At 35.6% G+C, this 22,216-nt stretch overlaps 1 protein-coding gene and 1 non-coding gene across 2 annotated transcripts; one reads left to right on the forward strand and one right to left on the reverse strand.

Moving 5' to 3' along the window:
* Positions 1 to 2,360: 2,360 nt before the first annotated feature.
* On the reverse strand, positions 2,361 to 17,245 carry LOC129887976 (acetyl-coenzyme A synthetase, chloroplastic/glyoxysomal-like). Its single transcript, XM_055963244.1, has 18 exons — positions 16,740 to 17,245; positions 16,476 to 16,619; positions 16,136 to 16,291; positions 15,895 to 16,017; positions 15,337 to 15,505; positions 13,238 to 13,320; positions 12,605 to 12,706; positions 12,443 to 12,531; positions 12,248 to 12,338; positions 10,388 to 10,501; positions 5,272 to 5,348; positions 5,098 to 5,176; positions 4,944 to 5,012; positions 4,463 to 4,638; positions 4,268 to 4,324; positions 3,925 to 4,015; positions 3,740 to 3,838; positions 2,361 to 2,821 (listed from the first exon to the last, which is right to left on the reverse strand). Exons 1-18 carry the CDS (start codon positions 17,187 to 17,189, stop codon positions 2,636 to 2,638), a joined length of 2,355 nt encoding a protein of 784 aa, XP_055819219.1. The 5' UTR covers positions 17,190 to 17,245; the 3' UTR covers positions 2,361 to 2,635.
* Positions 2,947 to 3,019, forward strand: TRNAK-UUU (transfer RNA lysine (anticodon UUU)). Its single transcript has one exon. It is a non-coding gene; the product is annotated as a tRNA-Lys (tRNA).
* Positions 17,246 to 22,216: the final 4,971 nt, after the last annotated feature.

Raw genomic sequence — 22,216 nt, forward strand, 5'->3', positions numbered from 1 at the left:
TCATTCTAGCTCTTTACTTATTATTTTAACAGTTTATTTAATCCTTTATAACATAGAAAATAATTGATATTTTACATTTTATATAGACAAAATGAATAATATAAATAAAATAAAAAATTATATCTTTTGCATAGAGAGTTAACTAGAAGAGAAGGTGGACGAAGGGAAAAAGATGATAGAAGAGAAGATAGAATAAATAAATAATTAGGAGAGAAGGTTACTAACGACAAAAATGTCAAATATTAACATTAAAAGGATCTTTCACGCACTTTAAAAGGTGAACAATCTAATCAAATCTATTCAGTCAGCATTTTATGTTTAAATGATACATTAAAAATGGAGTTGGAGGGTTAAAATATTACAAGGTAAGTTGAACTGACAAATGATACAAACTGAAATTTAGGGACAAGTTTAAGAAGTTGTGTATGTGTTTGGCAACGTAATTATTACTCTTACTTCCATTCAAATTATCTTATATGCTTTAGTACTTATTTAAAAATTATTAGAGAATATACCCCCTCGATTTTAATTTATCTAATTTTCATTTATTACGGAGTTTAAAACAGTAAAAAAAAATTGAATATTATGATCTCAAACGAAATGCATGTGGTTTGAGGGATAAGGTCTTCTGGAAACCTTTTGAAGTGGGCAAACCAAGTCAAAGAAAGAAGCAACTCTCCCAATACAGCCCCCTATAGTTTTCGTTACCGAGATATCTTTTTTTTTCCATTGTTCCGAGGGATTTTTTGGGGAATCTGCTCCCATGCTGCAAACAGTCAAATCTGAACTGAACTCTGTCGCTCTTCAGGGAGGAATCCTGATCTTCCAATTGCGTCAATACAATAAGATAGATGTCTGAATCGCTCCGTGGCTTTATACACTCCAAAAAAGAAGCCTAATGACCCTAAAAAAAGGATAGCCCGTTTCAGCATATCATCTCGCCCGATTCAAAAAAAAAAGAAGAAAGAGACGCAGTTTTTTATTATCCAGTTCTATATCGAAAACGATACTAAAACGTTCTTTAATCTTGTAATCTAAAATATGCCATATTTTAAGTTAAAATTAAAAAGTTGACAAAAGAAAAAAATATTCTTTTTGAAACACATTAAAAAGGAAAGTACGATCAACAGAAGTAATTCTTTATGTAAAGCGAATGAAAATGAGTTTATTTCCAAGAATTTAAAAAATTCAATTCTAACAAAGCAATTATTCAGATAAGTACTACCCAATTCATTTTTTTTTTGTTAAAAAAAAACTAAAGAAGAATAGAAAATGAAAAATTGGACTCAATCCAAAGACACAACTGACCGGAATTGATCCGGCACTAATCATGCACTTAAGACCAAAAAAGATAGATAGATCAAGAGATAAATTGAGTAAAACTGAAATTGCACTTGAAATTCGTGAAGATAAGAATTAAAAATGTGATATTCGAAAAGCAGTTAGATAAAACATACAGTAAAACCTCGATAAAGTAATATTCGATAAAGTAATAATCTCGTTAAATAAATATTTTTCTTCGATCTCGACTTGGGCCAGTTATATTAAAGTAATATTCTCGCTAAATGCATTAGATAATAATTAAAAATAAAGTATTAAAGGCCCAGAAAAAATATAAAGTAATAATTACTAGAATACATCAATAATTTATATATATATATATATATATATATATATATATATATACTTAATCAGTCAATAATACTAGATCAATAAAATTTCTTTTTAAAATATGATTCTATAATTGAATTCTCTTTCTTATACTCACATATTAAGTTTCTTATTTTATTGGTTAAAAATGATTTTTGTACGCCTTTCAAATGATGAGAAGACATTATACTTGAATTATGATTTTTAAATATCTAGCTTTTTCTTTTTATAGTTAACATAAAATCTCTTCATATTCTATATACATGAATACAATTAGAAACATAATACTTCACTAAATTCGTTTAACTTTCCTAGATTTAAATAATAAATATGCAAAGACTACACTTTTTAGTTTCCTAGATTTAAACTTTTGAAATTCTTAATTCAAATATTTTTTTTTCTTTCTTATGACACATATTGCAAAATACTCTCTAAAATAGTAAATATTTATTTATCGATAAATAAATATTTTTTACATTTATTGATAAACTAATAATCTCGATAAATAAATATTTTTTTTCGATCACAAACATATACATTTATAGAGGTTTTAATCTATTTAAAAGTTGAAATTATCTCGGAACATGCATTTAACTTTAAAATGAGTAAAAATCTTTTGAGTGAAAAAAAGGGTCAAACTTCACATTCATCTTTTTTTCAAACTTGAAACTCACCTTCATCAAACCAATTAAAAGAATCAACATCCAATATACGATCAACATTGTTTTTATCCTTTAATGAATAAAGTGATGAAAAGTGGCACAAGAAAACCAAAATTACATTGAAAAGAAAATCCACATCTTGGTATTTATTTCTTGATTCTCAATGTAACCTGATCTTCAAAAGTGTGTTGAACATGAGCTGTTTCAAATTTGGAGGAAAAAGGTACTCACATGAAAATCCCACTAAAACGGAAACAAAATACCAATCCCCACCAACAGAGTCAGCTAAACCTGTAACTTCACTATATGTAGAAGTTGTTACTTTAGCAATCAGCAAGTGCAATAAGCTGATCAACCACAGTTGGGTCTGCAAGTGTACTAGTGTCCCCAAGCTCATCTAACTGCCTGGAAGCAATTTTCCTCAGAATTCTTCTCATTATTTTCCCACTTCTTGTCTTTGGAAGACCTGGTGCCCAATGTATCTTGTCTGGCGCAGCAAAAGCCCCAATCTGACATGTGAAATGGAAAGCTTCAGACAGTGGTAACAACTTCATGCAGTCTCAAATATAAGGAGAATGCTAGTGTACATTTTGCAGTAAAAAATTATATGCTCATATTTATCAGATTAAAAAAAGCCCGTCTAGCTCAGTTGGTAGAGCGCAAGGCTTTTACCCTTGTGGTCGTGGGTTCGAGCCCCATGGTGGGCGTGATAGGTTTATCCTTTGTCTTCCAGAAACAAAAGGTTTGCGTACACTCTAACCTCCCCAAACCCCACATGTGGGATTACACTAGGTATGTTTTTGTTGTATATTTATCAGATACGCAGGGACTCATTAGCATTTAGCAGTGCTCTATAACCTTCTCTTTTTCTTTTCCTTTTTTCTACTTTGGTGTTTGTACAAGGACATGTATGTTTGGCAAAACAAACTAAATAGACAACTCCCCAAAGGAATAAAACTAATAATTCCTTGGTTTTCATTTTATCTTCTCCAAAAATCCAACACAACCGTTTTTTTCCAAATATCCTACCAAGTACCACAGGTTTAAGTGTCGGACCCGTCAAGGAGATGACTACTTATGCCAACTACTACTTCAGTACTGAACTCCAGAAGAAAAAAGCAACACACACACACCAAAAAAATCTAGTCTTGGTAAGAGATAAGAAGGGCATGGTCCCAACAACTTTGCAATGGAAAGATGAGACACTTGAAGCTTTTGAAGATTGGCACACGCTCTTTGTAAAAGTCATAGCTTCGGTCCCATGGCTAGATTTTCTCTTCTTTTTGTTTTCATTTTCAATTAAGTTTGGATTGTTTATTGGCAAATTTCGCCCCATTAGTAGATAGTATTCAAGTAGTCTGTCTACCAAAGGGAAAAACACACCACAAGCAAATGTTGGATTGCCAGAGAAAATGGAACAAATATACCTGATTCCTAACAACCATCACAAGACTTCTTCGCAGGTCATCACTGTATGGAACACCTCCAACTAGAGTAACAAATGCATATATTCCCTGTCCTTTAACCTTTCACAAGAATCCAAAAGAACAGATTAGAGTAGAGAAGGGAAAACTCCATTTAAACTCAGACGAGAACTAGACCATGAAAGTACCTCATGCTCCACACCAACCACAGCTGCTTCAGCACACAGAGGATGTGAAACTAAAGCAGATTCCACTTCAGCTGTGCCAATGCGATGTCCGCTGCATGTGTTAAAAATTACTTTATACAACAAACAAGTAGAACAACCAGTTCAACCAGCTATAAGAAATAGTACCTGCAAACTACTCACTTCCAATTGAATTAGCACTATTAAAAATTACTTCCAACATAAAAGACATCTCTTCATAATTGAAAGGTACCCGCACAGTTCCCCAAAGGAATTTCCTTGTTCCTCTAATTCTTTCAAACTCTAATTAGGCTCTGAAAATATGAAATTCATATGCAAACTATACCTCACATTAATCACATCATCTACTCTTCCAGTGAGCCAGTAGTAACCATCTTTGTCCCTGAAACAGAAGTTTGAACATGACAATGGAATATCAGTCAAAAATGCTTCAAGAAATCAGAAGGAAAACAAATTATGCTTATACGTCCCTTATGAGAACGTATATAGACAACCAGGAGTGTACTTCACTAGAAAATACCTGCTGCAGCCATCACCACTGAAATAATAGCCAGGGAAGGCACTAAAGTATGTGGTTTCATATCTTTCGTGATCCCCATGAAGTGTTCGGAATGCCCCAGGCCACGAGCTTTTCACACACAGATACCCGCTGCACTCACCTTCAATCTCAACACCTTTCTCATCCACTATTACTGGCTGCAAGATTTTAGACATCATGACCATATGTTGGAGAAAGCGCAAAGACCAAATTTTAGAGGGTATTCCTTGATCCACATTATCATGATAAATAAAGATACAAGAGCTGCGTGCCTCCAGTTTTAACTTTCCTTAGACACATAAGAGGCATCATGTATTAAATCCTAAATATATATTGCGTGGCATGGGTGATACAATCACATACTTGGACATTGGCTTTTACAATAATATCATTCCTACAATGCAAAATGAAATATTGGTTTCTACTCATATTTGGAGATCTGTTTATTATCTCAAGTAGGTACCTGGACTCCAAAGAAAGGAAAAGTAGCAGAACCAGGTTTCTGCGGCCACGCTCCTGGTAAAGGAGTAATCTAGAAGGAAATAATTAAGACTGAAGTAAGATATTAATTTTTCGGTGAGCAATAATAATGATGAAATAAGCAGTAACTGAGCTACCATGAAGCCACCGGTTTCTGTTTGCCACCATGTATCAGATATGGGGCACCTTGCATCACCTATCACATTGAAAAACCACCTGCTCAAAGACAAACAAAAACTTGAAGAAGGCATGTTGTGGATGTCTTATTTAGGGGAAAAAGAACACAAAAGATCTATATGTATAGTTGACACCTCCATGCACTTGGATTGATAGGCTCACCCACACTTCCAAGCACCCGTAAAGATTTGCGTGAATATCGAGAGACATGCTGAAAAGTCAAATAAACAGTTATATATATAAGTTACGCCACTTTTATTTGTTGATATTAGGTCACAATCAATGTTTTAAATAGCAAAAGCAAGGAGTTTTGCCTTTTCTTTTTGATAAAACAAGTATATTATTGATAGAATGGGAACACCTCGCAGACAAGGTGTATATATAAAGCATAAAATTTTCATACAAAAGCATGATTACTATGAATAACATCCAATCATCTGTAGTCTATGTTGCTCGAACTCTTCAAAAACACAAACAAATGCATGTTAGACACTTCATAAGTAGTGCATTTTCGGAGGATCCGATGCAGGACATACACTCGGACGAGGGAATACACAAGGATGAATTTCCAAGTATCTTTCTTAATAGGTGAAATCTTTTACTTTTTCTTTTTGGATAGAGTAATAAAATTTCATTAAAAGAAGAACAAAGCATGCTTGTATACAAGAAGTATACCAAAAAGGTAACCTCAGAAAAAGATATGGTTTCTAGAAAAGACACCCAATATTCTATACATCCTCCTCAGAGCACCAAAAAGAAAGGGATAAGGGGCTATTCCTCAAGTATACGAAATCCTTACTCCAATAAAAGCTCTCTTACTTTTCTCTCCACACGGTCCATATAAGTTCTAGCGGAGCAACATCCCATGTTAAACATTGTTTCTTCTTTCACAGTGTCCATCATTACTTACTTGAGGCCGAACTATCTCATAATTTCCCACCACAAACGAGATGCTATCCGATATATAAAGGAGGTGATTCACATCTTCTGTTGAGTCTTTACACTTAAACCACTGACATAAGTAACCTTCCTCTTCCTCAAGTTCTCTACCATCAAGATCACTACTCACGCAACTAACCAAGTTAAAAAATACGCTTTCTTGGTACCCTAGGGATCCATACCAAGATGTAATGCCCGAGAAATTTTTCCTAAGTTTGGATCAAGTTTGAAGGAAAAAGGGCAAGTTAAGGCTCGTCGCGTCACTCGGTGATTCGCCAAATGCATTCAACAACTCGCCGAAGTGCACGGCAGCTTGCCCTTTAGTTTAGAGAAATTTGGCTCAGGGAGCAAGGAATTTGGCGAGAAGAAGCTTTGGTGACTCACCAAATGGGTTCAGTGAGCTAAGGTACCTCGCCAAAATGATCAGAGGATTTTGCTCAGACTTGAAGCCAAGTTGGCGAGACGATTGTGAAACGTCGACTCACTGATCAGATCGGCGAACTAAGTCGATATCGCCAACTAAATCAGAGAGTTTTCCCCAGGAACTTGAGAAGTTTGGCGAGAGGAGGGAGAGATCGGCAAGCTCGATCGACCTCGCTAAACCGACCCGTCAATAACTTGATCAAGGCTATTTCAGTATTTTTCTACCCTATTAATCCCTAAGCTACGATGTTTTGGGCTATTTTTGGAAGACCTATAACCACCCTAACCCTTTGAATTCCTCTCATTCTCTCTCAAGCTATTGCAATAAAAATTCATCTCTCTAAAACTCTCTCACAAGGATCAATCTTCTTCTCCAAGCTAGTGTTTCAAGATCAAGCTCAAGTCTCTCAATTCCAAGTGCATTTAGGGCTTTGACTAATCAAGGTATGTGGAATTCATCCATGGATCCTTCTTCCATCCATGGAGTCCCGAATGTTTTCTCAATTATCTCTTTGATGAAATTCTCCTAAACCCTATTATGTTGATTTTGCATCCATAGATCTATTCATGCATGATTCAATCAAAATTACACATTTTCAATGAGTTTTACAAGGACTTTTGCATTACACTATGAATTTCAAGTGTAAACCATGGATTTATGATCATGAATTTGATGAAGTATTATGTGTGATTTATGAAAGTTATGAACTATAATTCAAGTATGTTTTCAAGCACATATCCATGAATTGTGAAAGGTTTTCTCACAATAGGAAACAACAACAACAACAACAACCCAGTGAAATCCCACATCGTGGGGTCTGGGGAGGGTAGAGTGTACGCAGACCTGACTCCTACCAGTGTAGGACGGCTGTTTCCGAAAGACCCTCGGCTCAATAAAAACATAGAAACATAGAACAAGGTCAGACAAGAATATTAGAGTAAATAAGTAGATAACGAAAACCGTCCAAACAATAGTATAATCAAAGCACAAAAAACAGTACATATTATTATTGGATAATAACATAAATACCATAAATAACATACAGCAGAGTACCAGAAATCATAGTGCGTTAATACGCCTACGAATAAGGGAGAATAAAACCAATATGTCCTAGCCCTCTACCCTAATGTGTGTCCTCCACACCCTCCTATCCAGGGTCATGTCCTCGGTAAGTCGTAAATACGTCATGTCCTGTCTGATCACCTCTCCCCAATATTTCTTCGGCCTACCCCTACCTCTTCTGAAACCATCCATGGCCAGCCTCTCGCATCTCCGCACTGGTGCCTCTGGGACTCTCCTCTTCACATGTCCAAACCATCTCAGTCGCGTTTCCCGCATCTTGTCTTCTACCGAGGCCACTCCTACCTTTTCTCGAATAGCCTCATTTCTAATCCTGTCACTCCTGGTATGCCCACACATCCATCTCAACATTCTCATCTCGGCAAGTGACTATATGTTTATGTTATGATCATGGTTTTTAAGGAGCTATTCTTATGATGTATTTTATGATGTGGATTGGTTGATTATTGCCTTTCCTAATGACTGTTATGATTATGTATTCCGTTGAGAGTTTACTTAGCAATGAGTGGACCATGGGATATAGGCTCACCTATTAGTACAGGCATGAGACCATTAGTAGAAATCTCATTGTCCCATAACTATGTGCCACCCCAGGAAGAAGGATCACCCGTTAGTAGAGGTTTGATTCATTAGAAAGGATCACCCGATAGTTGAGGCTTGATTTCTTGATAACTTAGTAGATCCACTTAGGCAAAAATCATGATTCTTACCTTGACAAGTATGGATCCTCTCTTTTCAATGTGCGAGGTAAACACTAGACTCCATGTCGTAGCTCGCATGGTTTATGTCGGTTAACGATAACTCTCACACTGACTTATGATTCTTACTATGTTATGTTTAGCTTAGGATTTTCTTATGAATTTTGCATTGACCATGCCTTTTGTCTCAAATGATGTTTTTTAAGCATTTTATTATGTTTTGCATTGCATATTTCTCACATACTTAGTACATTCCATGGACTAATGCATAGCCTACATTGTCTCATAATGTAGGATCCGACTCTCATCCTCCCGCACGTGGCTAGTTGGTGATCTACTTGAAGTTAGCTTTTGGTGAGTCCTTATGTTTCGAGGGCAAGCCTGTCATGTCTTTTATTATGTTCTTTCATTATGTTTTGGTGAGCTAGGAGTATGTCCCATGCCCCGTCTAAAGTAGTAGAGGCATGTCTAGACTTATGAGTATGTTTAGTCTATTTTGACTTTCATTGTCGAATTCTCTTTATTTCGAGATTTTTATGTTGAGGCTATTTCCACATTTAGAGTCATCTTCTAACTCATGTTTTGAATATTATGCTATGTATGCTAAAAGGTTGGTTGGAGTTCTTTGGGATTCTAAGATATGTCAAAAAGTTAACTCCTTAGTAATTAAAAGCTTCTCATACTTGACAAAAGAGTCTTCATTGCCCAGGCCCTATCTCTATACATCTTGAATATCCTATAAATTTCTTTGTTTGTGAAGCAATCGACCAAATTTTGAATTTCTTCAATCTCCAGTTTTGCAAGTTTCTCCTAAATTCAAAAATCCTAAATCACTTCTCCCCCTTGTGGATTCCATAATTGTAGGGTTGATGTTTTTTTTGTGCATGAAACGGTGATATCAAAGGCGAAAAGCACAAAAAAGCTCTAAGGTCCATTGGGGCATTAAGCGCAGAGCGAAAATTAAGTGTGGGCTTTAATGAAAAAAGGCGCAAAGGGAGAAAAAGATACAAATATATATGTTTAGTCCAAGACCAATAATTATAAATACGAATGACAACTATATGACCAAAGAAATTGAAAAAAAGGTATGATAAAAGTGAAATATCAATTGTTTAGTGTCACTTCTTCCAAAGAGGCTCATTGGCAAGGAAAAGCTTGCCTTAAGAATTTGATGACCACACTGAAGTGCACATAAAGCGAAGCGAAGCGCTAAACACGTTTTGAGCCTCGCTTCAGGGCTTAAGCCCGCCTTTGATAACACTGGCATGAAATTCTTAAATGTTCTAGAAATGTAATTCTCAAAATGTTGCCCAACCACCACCCATGGCTCCAAAAATTGATCCTACTCCCATCACTTATCTGGAATGAAATATTCCCATTAGACTCATTTCTCATATAAGAGTTAAAGTAGTTTGTTAAAGAAGATAGCTTACACCAATTGTGGCTATATGTGCAAATACTCAAGAGAGGATGTGAACCATTAGCAGCTACACGGTCATGTAACGAGTCTGTTAAGGTAGATTGCGTTGGACCTCTTGGGCATACGGGAGGTGATGCCAACTACATTGAAAGATATCTTGTTAAATGGGTGTTAGATAAGGAAAACAAATATGTCTAGCTTAGGAACTTCCTTTTTTAACTTCTCATAACTCTAACTTCCTCTCATCCCAAAAGACCAGCATTTGCTTTGGCATAATAAGGTGTTAGATCAAAAATGGAAGAAGGATTGAGGAGGCAATTCGTGGGAAGGAATGAGGAAAAAGTGAGAAGGGGAGAGAGGAATTGTTGTAGACATAATAAAGTAAGTGTACAATCTTTAACTACGCTTTAGCATCAACTATGTTTGAAACATCAATTTCCAAAATTGAATCTTTTCTTTTTCTAAATTTAATTATGAAAAAATACTCGATAATAGATTTGTCCATTTTCTTGAGTTATACACTCATGCTTTTCATGCATGTTACATGAGACCTCAATAGGGACCTAAGCTCTTGTACAAAGCCAAGGAGTACTTTTTGTTTGCATAGCCACTAGACCAGCTCTGTAATTACCTTTTAAACGATGGTTATTCTAATTACATACAATGAAAATAAGTAGATGTATACTTGCCTCATCTCCCTCACGCATCAAAGATCTCACCAGTGTTGGAGCTGTATAAAATATTGAAACCTTATACTTATCAACAATATCCCAACAACGTCCGACATCTGGATAATTTGGGGCCTACAAAATAAAAATAACAGAAGAATATTAGAAAGAAAATGCTAGGTAAGTGGAAGCCCTGCCTTCACAAGGTTACACTTTCTTATCAAACTTCTCAACAAATTAGAAACCTTCACTCATTTCAATAATCACCAACATTTTAAGCATAAGAGACTACCGAAACTTTGACTAGTGTTATTCTACATAAGGCATTGAACTAATAGTGCATAAAGACATATCTACCAATGGACATAGGACATGGAAATTTTATGTTAAGGAAGGTTCAACTATGACGCCATAGGGAATTGGGCGACAATTTATCCCTTTTAGTGAAAATATCAAAAGGCAACTTAGGTTGAGAAAATCCATATATTATTAAAACCATTAATTTAAATACCAATAGTCCATAAATTGTTAACACTAAAAGATATTTAGCTTGCTTCTTTTCTTCTATGGTGCAAACAACTATTTGTTACCAACTATTGTCTATTATGCTTCAGTTACTATTTTATTTCGCCATTGCTACTGTTCTTTTTTGAATGCTCTATACTGCTTTAAGAGTAGTCGTAGTTCTGTACTACTTTAAGAGTAGTTGTACTATTGCTCTTGTAGTTTCTTATCCTTTGATTTCTGTTAAGATATGTTGTTTCCTGTACCCCGATTATTGTATTATTTTGTTATGGTTTTTGTTATGTTACTACTTGTTTTTTTGTTATTATCTATTGTTCTTTATACATCACTTACTTCTTTTTCAAGACTGTTTGAACTGATTTTTCTTGAGCCGAGGGTCTATAGGAAACAACCTCTCTACCTCTGAGATCGGGTAAAATCTGCGTACACTCTATCCTTCCTAGATCCTACTTTGTGGAACTAAACTGGATATGTTGTTGTTAAGTATTGAAAAATGAAACATGTCCACGTTTAGCAGAATGTATTTAGGGTTCATACAGCTAAATCTAAATCCTAAGAAGGATGTGTAGTCATACAAGATTAGATAAGATTAAAATGATCACATTCGCCATACGGTGCAAATGGCACGCAATTAGGATAAAACGAGAGATGGTTGCTTGAGATGATTTCTGTGGTGAGTGAAGGAGTTAAAATGGATAGGCTGAAGAAAAAGATCCATATAGGTGATATTATTAGTAGAGAATAGGTTTGTCTTGTTAGAGAACTTCTAATGTTATTATTGCTATTATTTATTTATTTTACGTGGTGTTCGGTCCAGCTTAGACGGATGGAAAGAAATTACTAGTGTTTTTGTCTCTATTGGGATTTGATCCTGAGACCTCATGGTTCTTCTCCCACTTCATTGACCACTTGGCAACACCCTTGGGTGAGCTATTATTTATAAATATTGAACTTATTTTTCACTATTATTTTTTTGGTATGACGAATGACATGAGTTGAGCTTAAATAGAGAATGGAGATCCATATAGACGACCCAACTTGTTTGGGACTTGGGTGTAGTTATTGTTGTAATACTATCTCCATTAAAAAATGAAAACGCAAGATATGAGTGTAGTTCATGGAAAATCATATTATGTTTTTTATTCTACTGTTTGGTGATCTGCTCATATACGAGAGATTTTCTTCTTATTAATAAAACTATTTAACTTACAGAAAAAATGGAAATGCAAGAGAAAGAAAATTAGAACTAAATTATTCAAACTTGTCTTTTATTTAAACTATTTTTGCTAAATGCTTTCACTTAATCAAAATATATTTGGACAAGCAGATTCTGTTTGGCAATAATAAAATAAATACCCCTTCAAAAACCACAACAGTTGCTCCATTTAGCAAAGGTCCATATGTTACATAGCTATGACCAGTAATCCAACCACAGTCAGCTGTACACCTACAAATATCAAAAGTATCCAAGGAAAATGTATTTCAAGAATTTTGACCTAATTTTGGAATAATGAACAAAAGTATAGAAGAAACAGTCTTTCTTGGAATTACCAATATATGTCTGTCGGCTTGTAGTCAAATGCATACTTGAATGTAGTAGCAGTGTACACCATATATCCTCCCGTTGTATGCAAGACACCCTTAAAATAAACTGAAAAATATAAGACATTAAACATGTGGAGAAAAAGAGAGCAACTCCAAGAAGCATGAAACCTTAGGCTTTCCGGTACTCCCACTAGTGTAAAGCAGGAAAAGTGGATCTTCCGCATCAACCCACTCCACATCACATGTTACTGGATATTTCAGAATAACATCCTGAAACCACACACTCAAACTGGACTCAACTGATCAATGAGAAGTGAAATCCAGAAGGAATACAAGAGCTTAGCAACCTAAAATTGACTGTATGGTCCAGATATACAATTGTCATGTACATTGGACTATAAAAATAAGGTAAATTGACAAGACACGTACAAGGAGAGGAGATGTCATCCAAAAAGTTTGGGGAAGTAGAAAACAATAGTGAAAAGCATAAAAATGTTTGCAGTTGTGAAACCCAACATAACTGTTTACTCATTAACAGAATCCATAGTTACTTAATATATCTTCCAGGCAACCATGCTCATTAACAAAATCATAGTTTTGTACACATATCTTGCAAGCAATAACTCTTCTGAACACCCGCAGAAATCGACATTACAATTAGAAAATGAAAAAATTTACATGAACCCTAACTATGAGGAAAAAAAGAATATAAGAAAGGTATATCTGAGAGAGATCTCTGCAACTACAGAATCGACATTACTCTAATTGAGTTAGGTATTTAAAGGTGCATGTATTGCTAACCTGCCACCAAATGTCTCGCCCCTTGATCCATTTAGTCATTTCCTTTTTCATTGCTGAATCATTTTCATATGTCAAACACACATCTGCAAGGTGAAATAAGATATGGAGACGGAAACCTATAAACCCTTGTGATGTAAACATATGGTGTAAGAATAGATTTCCAATAAATGAAAAAGAGATAGAAATTGGGCTCATAATCCATAGACTTTTGAACTGGGCGCTAGCTGGCCCTCGGTGATTTCTTAGTTATCAAACCCAAAAAAGATGGATATAATCAGCTAAGTTTCTAGAACGGCCTCCTTCACCCTCAATGATATCAATTACTATTGTGAACACAGCGAGCATAAATACCCTCTTTAACTTCTATTGTAACGGATTGAATATCTTTTATAAGGAATTGGAGAAAATAATAAAGTGCGATAGTCCAACTAAACAAGTGCCAGTAATCAGTTTGGAATCACTTTATAATCCTAAATTCTAAGTTTTTTATAGGGTAAATAATTTAACTAATAGATAATTCTCAACCTAACTAGTCACTTTTCAATACTTGCCTCCTTTATATTTACCTTTCAACTCACTATGTGCAGATTTATTAAGCTATAAAACCAAACTTTAGAATGCAAACTGAAGTCATACCCAATCCAAGACTGACATCATATTTTTTACATCACCCAAACACCATTCCAACACTAATTCTTATGACTTCTTCTGATAACCAATTCTTAATACTTTGTCATACTAAAAAATAAGAATGTATTGGTGTAGTGAGAAATCCCATGCACGCAAGTATAAAAAAGAGCAAATAATCCTACACATATACATGATTTGCTACGAGAAAAGGCATCCATTCATAGCATGCATGCAGTGAGGCAATTAAGCAACACATGGTTAGCATTCTCTCTCGTATTCTTGTAAGTGACATACCAACTAATGCAAATTGCCCTTCTCCTCAATTTTTCAGCTGAAAGAGTGGCTCCTTACACTAATATCAAAGCAAATAAAGACACTTTTCGTCGAATCTCTAAGAACCCATATCGAAACCTGCAAAAATTTCCCAATATTCCCTCCCAAGTACTCCACTATAGAAAGACTTAACTATGAACGTGCCCTCTCTCTGTGTTTCCCATCTCCAACTTTTGCTGTCATTATCCACCACAAGTGATCTGTTGTAAAATGATTCCACGAACCTGTTGAGTTACAATTGTTCCTTTTTGCAAAATCTTTCTAAAACTTAGGTCTCCACCACCATATTCCTTTTGCATATCCATAGATTTTCAATAGGCTTCTGTACTTTCCAGAAGCAGCAGATGATAAAGGCAGCCTTCAAAGTAGATGGCATCACCCAGTGATTCCAAAGAGATTCATGAGCATATATTCCAGAGGTCTCTTGCCACAGGGCAGAGGCTTTTCTTTTATTTTGGGAATTGAAAGCAGAGTTTGTTACTGCATAAGAGATGTTTATATTCTGTTTCATGTTTCTTTAAGCAGTTTGAACCGCTTGTGATGCTCTCTTTATTTGTATGTTGATGTTCAATAATTTGGTATCAATTCATTAATGATGCCTAACCTAAAGCAAAATACTTATATCCCTTTACAAAGAATCTTTTGCTAGTAGGAAACATCCCACACTTTTGGTACGACAATTTGATTTACAAGTAGACAAGTGAGTTGCAACCAAAATGTACAAGATATTGGACAGGTGCAAATTACTTCCTGCACCATGAAAGTCCACTTTGCTCATCTGTGAAATAATTTTTAGAAAGATATGGTTTATCCCGGTAAGAGAGCATATTCTACTTAATTCGTTAGAGATTAAAATAATCAACACACACAAATCCCAATTGACAACCACGAAAATTGAAGTTGTGGTTAAAAAAATCTACTTAATTCGTTAGAGATTAAAATAATCAACACACGCAAATCCCAATTGACAACCACGAAAATTGAAGTTGTCAACAGAACATAATGACAATGAACACATAATGATGGGTTTGACAAGCTTTCAATATTTGGGTCATGAAATTATAATAAGTGTTTGCTACAAATTGCACTATTGAGAAAATTAAATGAATCGAATAGAGATTTGATAATCATCTCACCTGTAACAATGCCATTTTGAGCAGATTCTAGAAGGGCACTATCAACAATTTCTTTGAGATAAATAATCTTGGACCCCCTCCTAACAGCGTTGCATGTTATGACGACCTTCGGTCTGCAGTCTATGATCCTTTGAGCAAGAGATTCAGCTGAAAAACCAGCAAACACAACCTGAAGTATAAAACAGCCTTTGAGCAAGAGATTTTGATGTTTCCTACCCTATGTATCTAGTTATTCTAATTTGGTGGAAGTGAATCAAGAAGGAGGAAGATATGAAATGTTGTTTGCTAAAATTAAAGGTCATGGTTCACTTAGTAAGAGTCAATTAGACCATTTTTCGGAATGAAATTGGAAGATAATTTATGTGAGTTTTAAAAGATAATTATAGGCATTGGAACGCAATGCTAAGAAGAAAGCTTTAAAAAGAATCCAAATTTCAATGAAAACACAAGTCCAAAGATGATGATGAAGATTTAACTCAAGAAGGGGAACAACAACATTCAATTTGAAAGAAAAAAAAGAAAGGGGGGGGGGGGGATATATATTAGACTAACTATTACCGAGTGAATGGCACCAATACGAGCACAAGCAAGCATTGCAATTGGTAGCTCCATAAGCATGGGTAAGTAAATGACAACTGCATCACCCTTGTGAACGCCAACATCTTTCAAATAATTTGCTAGCTGGTTAAAAAAGAATATTAGAAACTTCTATGATATTTTTGCACATTGTTTTATAAGAGGAAAAATAAAAATATATAAGTTTGTAGGTGGAACAGGACGAAAAAATGCAAAAGAAAACCTGGCAAACTCTAGCCAAGAGTTGATTGTACGTCAAAGAACTATCAAGACCAAGTTCATTTCCTTCCCAGTAAATTGCTGTTTTGTCACCATTTCCAGACTCGACGTTTCTATCCAAGCAGTTGTAGCAGATATTTGTCATTCCACCCTTGAACCACTGTTAAGAAACATTTGCAGACACTAAAGAGGCCGTTTGGATGGCTTATAAGCTTGTTTTCAGTATTTTTTGAGTGTTTGACTGGTCATTTTGACCTTAAAATAAGACCAAAAAATAATTGGGTTTATTTGGATGAAGATATTTTAACCAGTTTATATCAAACCAAATAGGATAGGTCACTAACCTCGATCTTGATTTTCCCCTTTCGAACATCAAGATTCTCATGGTAGACCTGTTTACCCCATTTCTCTCTCCAGTAGAATTCTGATGCAATGTCAGACCAGAATCCTGAGGGATCGTGGACCGACCTTCTATACATCTCCAAATACTAAATAGAAGATTGAAGAGTCAAAATTTTCCATGACAAGGTCTAATAATTAAAAGACCAAATGGAAGCAGATGCTAGCTAGACAGATTGAAGAAAAGATGCTGAGGTAAGGAAGGGAACCTTCTGAGGAGAAGAAACATGAGCCTTGCTAGAGAAATCTTCGCTGGGAAAGACGAGATCATCCTCCTCGGAAGCAAGTGCTTCGCCTAAGATAAGAGCATTCAACCTGGTTATCCTGCCGGCTCCAGAAGGCAAGTGGGCCATGGATTCCACATGGCGCAAGTGATTCGATGTCGTCGAGTTCTTCCTTGGACTAACAGTAGTCGATGACGACCAAGAAGCAGTGAACGGGTCTTCCATCCTCACCAAGGGACTTTCTCCAAATTCAGACGGCAAGCGAGGAAGAAAGGTGAAGGAAGGCCTCTTGACGCTGACCGACGGCCGGTTCAGCGGGAACTTGGCAGTGTGAGGGATCGGAATCGGAGATGTTGAAGTATAAATACAGCTGGTGCTGTTAATAATGGTGGTATTGTTGCTCCACGAAGGATGATGGGTCATCCTTCCTTCCATAACTATTTTTATTGTGCTTCCGATTTAGCAGGAAAATACTATTCTACTAGAAAAAATAATGCCACTGAAAAGACTTTTTGTGTGCCTTCTTAATTCTTTGTTTTTATTATTTGTATTATAATTTATTTTGTTGTTTTCATAAAGGGCTAAAATTGCCTTTTATTTTCAATTTCGTCTAAAAAGTTTTGAATTCATCCAATGATACAGTGAATCCGCTATTGAAGACAAGAAGATAATGAAGAATCTCCCATTAAAGGAAATTTCATCAATAGTTATGATAAGTTTGTATATATTAAACAAAGAGATCAAAATTATTAATTTTAATTAACTAATAATTAAATGCTTAAGTCATTCATTAGATAATTACGGATGATTTTACAAGTTTTGAGTCAAAAAGTTCCAGACAGAAATATTTACAAAAAATTCATAGCCTAATGATCACGATAAACTATGAAAGATACCAAGTTCCTATTTCATGACTCAAACACTAAAAATGTGGCGTGAATTTCTATATACTAATTTAGTGTACGTGTTTGCACGTGTGTATTATGTCAATAAAAATATTATATATATAAAAAGAAAATAAATAATACTTGCCATTAGATATTCATGTTAATAAAAATAAAAAAATGTTATTATTTTGATGTAGTTTTTAAATATGTTATTAACCTGCAAAAATAAGAAAATCAATTCAATTACTTGTATAATATTTGTACTTATAGATATATTAATGTTAAAGAAAATAATGTATTTTGTTTGCATTTAATATAATATATTTTTATAGATGACGTTTTAGGTATATGACATATGTAAGAAACCAAAAGAGAAAATACGCACGGTAGCTTGCGACTTCCCCTTTGTCAGTGACGGTCGTTAAGTCCATCGTTAGAGAAAGTCGCACGGCAGCATGCGACTTTCCTTAACGGTGTGGACCATGCCCCTCTTCCCACCCCTACCCCCCCCACCCCATCCCGTTCCCCCCCAAGTCCACCCCAACATTTTATATTAATTAGGTGTTTTTTTATAAATTTATATATTATGTTTTAGCTTAAATTTACAAATTAGATTTTGTCATTTTTAACGTTAATTTATTTGATATTACAAATATTTTCTCTTTAACTTTCATTATTTATTTTATTTTTTATAAATTTACGATCATAATTTTTTTAAGTTTGCGTGTTTCTGATAAATTAATAGTATTTGTAATGTAGGATAGAGATTCTTATTGCATTGTTCAACCTATAAACGCTTTTTCATTAATTAGATGAGTAAATCTAGTTAGAATGGTTTTCATGCTATCCGTGAATAACCATATAATATGCGATCCAAATTTAATCAAAGTTCCAAGAACTCCGAACACCAAATGAAAAAAGAAAAAAGAGAGTATTGGTCTATACCACTCGTTTCCCCCACCTAGCCTACTTTGAGAAGAAATTATTTAATTATGGTAATAGATTGAAGTAGCACATACACTTAGTGTTCGGAGATCTTGGTTTCTTACAAAAATTGATTGGGTTCAGGATTCAGGATTCAGGATTCAGGGTTTAGTTTTTTTTATTTTTTTGTTTTTTTTATGGGAAATGGAACTTGCCAAGAGGTTCCCACCCTCGTGACGGTCAGGGATTGAGCCGCACACCCCCAAGCTTTATTATACATAAAAATAGAAAAATACAAGGAGAGGGGCATAAACCTTACCTCCGAAACTAAGGTGATTCATAAGTCGACTAACCTACTAAGGTCGATCGGCTCATCCCCTCTACAATACAGTGGCCCCTAGATAACTATGTTCGTATGAGAAGACTCTTCTCAATACAACGCTTCTAGAAAGGCTTAAATAAAGTGAGCAAACTTAGATTATGCACTTTAGAGAGGACTCCTCTCGTTACAATAATTCTAAGAATGCATAAAAGAGGGAGACTCTCCCCTTACATAACCGAAATAGAAAAATGACTACCTATTCCTATTCAAGTAAGCTATAACCTAACCAAGACATAGCTAAATTGAAAAATAACAAGTATACATCTTAGGTGGAACTTAAGTCGACTAACTTTTAAAGATCGTTCGACTAATGTCCCAAACTATTAAGAAGTAAGGGGTGACTCATGATTGTGTCTTGATCAATGTATCTTTGCTTGTGTGTGACCAAGCATATGAAGAACTATATATGTTGCATCAGATGTAGCAATTCCATTGGAATTCTTGGAAGCTGTTTCTAGTGTTGGTGGCAAACTGCAGCTCCTTAGGCTCTACATGTGCTGGATGATTGATTTAACTCCAAAGTTTGTTTTTGATCCAGTGTTGCAGTTCTGGAAGTTATTGCATGTTGTGGGATGCTGAAGGTTCCAAGTATGATGTATTAGAGTTGTGTAGATGGTTGTGTAGTTGTAGGAATTGTTGTTTGATGCTGCAACTCTGCATTATATCTGCATAAGGAAGCATAATATGAAGGGAACTCCAGGTGTTGGATGATGTGCTGCAGGTCTGGATTGTTGTTGCATCTCTGTAAGTTCTTCTATGTTGTTGGATTTTGAGGATCTTGTTCTTGGAAGCTGCAGTTGTGTAGAGTACCTGCACAAAGTAAACAAACAAGAAAAGAGTTCCAATTATTGGTTCAAGTGCTGTAGCTCTGCATCATTCTTGCATCTCCAAGACAAGCTCCAAGTTGTCAAATGTTGCACCATGCCACTGTTGTACCAAGAAGCAAACATGAATGGGCTTCCAATTGTTGGATGATATGTTGCAGGTTTGCATGTACTTGCACAACCAAGAAAGAGAAGAAAAGAGAAGAAATCTACTCTATTCCTTACCTCTAGTGGTAAGTTGGTTATTCTAGGAAAACAATAAACAAGGGAGACTCTCCCCTTTACAATGGTCCTAACTATGGAATCTTCAAAGTAGCTATAACTATGCATAGTGATATCCAAGTTGAAGAATAAGTTAGAACAATAAAGATGATGAGGTCATAGTGGTTTCTTAATCCTCTTGAGTCTTCTTCTTCTGAAATTAGCCATTCCCAGTATGTCTAATTCAAGGTGAGCTCTAGCTTCTTTGGGTAGATCATGCTTAGTGAAGTAAAGCTCTGGAGAAGTGCATTTGTGGTTGTCTTTGGACAATGCATCAGCTGTGAAGTTGGCTTCTCTAAAGGTATTGTAACAGCCCAACTTTTTTGTCACGACCCAATTCCGCAACCTGGACCTTCTTATGCGTATCTATCAGCTACACTTAAGTTGAACCGTGTGTGATGTGATACTACACATAGACCCCAATGGGTCAAAAACTTTTCCATATACTTGTAGCCTCTTTCAACTGTATCATAACAGGGAAGGGCACGTAAGCCGACGAGGCTACCATAACACGAGAACATTTGCAATACGTCATATGAGCATAACTGGAACAAACTTACAAATAACCCACATACACATGTCTATAGACCTCTAAGAGTAATAACTGCATCATATGGCGGGACAGGGCCCCCTCCGTACTCTTGAATAAATAAATATGTAAATCAAATGACTAGTATCAAAAATTAGGCTCTAGAACAGTGGAGCACTTCCAACATAGTTAAGAGAAAATCCTAAGCTGACGGATCTCCAAAATGAATATTTGTACCTGCGGGCATGAAACACAGCTCTCCGAGAAAAAGGGGAGTCAGTACGATATATGTACTGAGTATGTAAAGCATAATACATCATAACTGAGATCATAACTGAAATAGAGATGCAGGGGACAAGTATAACAATTAACAAATTACTGTACCTGCATCTTAGGACACGTAATCATATACATCATCATATACTATGCCCGGCCCTCCAGTGAACTCGGTGTTATAATCATTTCATCATATTCATATGTCATCATATCATCATGTATTTTACTTCATCATATCATCGTATACGGTATCATATCATCGTATATGATATAATCTTATTGTGTATGTCACCGCATTACGAGGCTTGAGGTCACAAATGTATCACTCTATTTTCATATGCATGCTTACATAAAGTATCCGACCCTTTAGTGAGGGACTCGGTGAATGGAGTAGTGTACGTCTATAGCGTACCATCATAATATACATACCGTACCCAGCCCTCTAGGGAGGGACTCGATATTCCTTCCTTATTTCGCCACACATATTATCATATTATAGCCGGCCTGGGACTCAATGAATAATCATATCGTCATAACATATATCACACACCATGTACGAAATTGCCTCATCGTGCGTAGAACTGTACACATCCGGCCCGGGACGCTATGAAAGAAGTGGTAAAGCTGCGCCCGATATAATATCTGGCCCATCGTGGGACACAAAGAAAGAAGGGTTACAACATGCACGAGTAGAGTAGTGAAAAACTATATGCAACTAAGTCACCCTCTAAGACTCAATGAAACAGTTAAGTGAACCGTCACCTGAGGACCAGGAAAGTAATTATCCAAAGTGCCCTTTAGATGTAATTAAGGGTTACACCAATTGGGGCCTCGGGAATTGTAGATATGCATCAAGACACATCATATAGACCATGCAAACAAAGACACAACTTATGCAATCAGAGACCATTATCACCGTAGAGCCTTTAAAAAGAGGAGCTGGTACCTCTACTTACTATTCATTATATAACAGGCTCGAGAATAGTAGTTTAACTACTTTTAGATCGTTAATGTTCAGAAGTGACTACAAGTCACGAGTTATACCTAAAACTAATAAATGAAGTCACCTCTAAACCTATGTCGTATATTACTTATAGTAAAGTCATTCCAGAAAAAAGGAGAGACAGGTTTTACATGTATTACTTTTCACTATACAGAGAGCTTATAAGGTAATGACTCAATCATTATAGGAGTCCTAACATCAAGAAATAAATGAGAGTTTTGACTTATACTCAGGGCTTTATGAATGGATTGAATCCCAAATATCATATACATATCATTCATAATTTACATCTAAGACATGCCAAAAGAAAAGAAGGATAGATCTACATACCTCTCATGGGTTATTCTTTATCCCGGTCGCCTTGTCGTCCCGTGAA

This window comes from Solanum dulcamara, chromosome 4, assembly GCF_947179165.1.
Source record: "Solanum dulcamara chromosome 4, daSolDulc1.2, whole genome shotgun sequence".
NCBI classification, from domain to species: Eukaryota; Viridiplantae; Streptophyta; class Magnoliopsida; order Solanales; family Solanaceae; genus Solanum; species Solanum dulcamara.

Bases quoted from the DNA above. Each gene is read 5' to 3' on its own strand.
- LOC129887976 (XM_055963244.1), bottom strand. From the start codon at position 17,189: ATGGAAGGAAGGATGACCCATCATCCTTCGTGGAGCAACAATACCACC. The intron at 12,339-12,442 runs GTAATTCCAAGA...TGATATTTGTAG, and splicing joins AAGCCGACAGACATATATTG to GTGTACAGCTGACTGTGGTT. The intron at 3,839-3,924 runs GTACTTTCATGG...TTCTTGTGAAAG, and splicing joins TGGTTGGTGTGGAGCATGAG to GTTAAAGGACAGGGAATATA.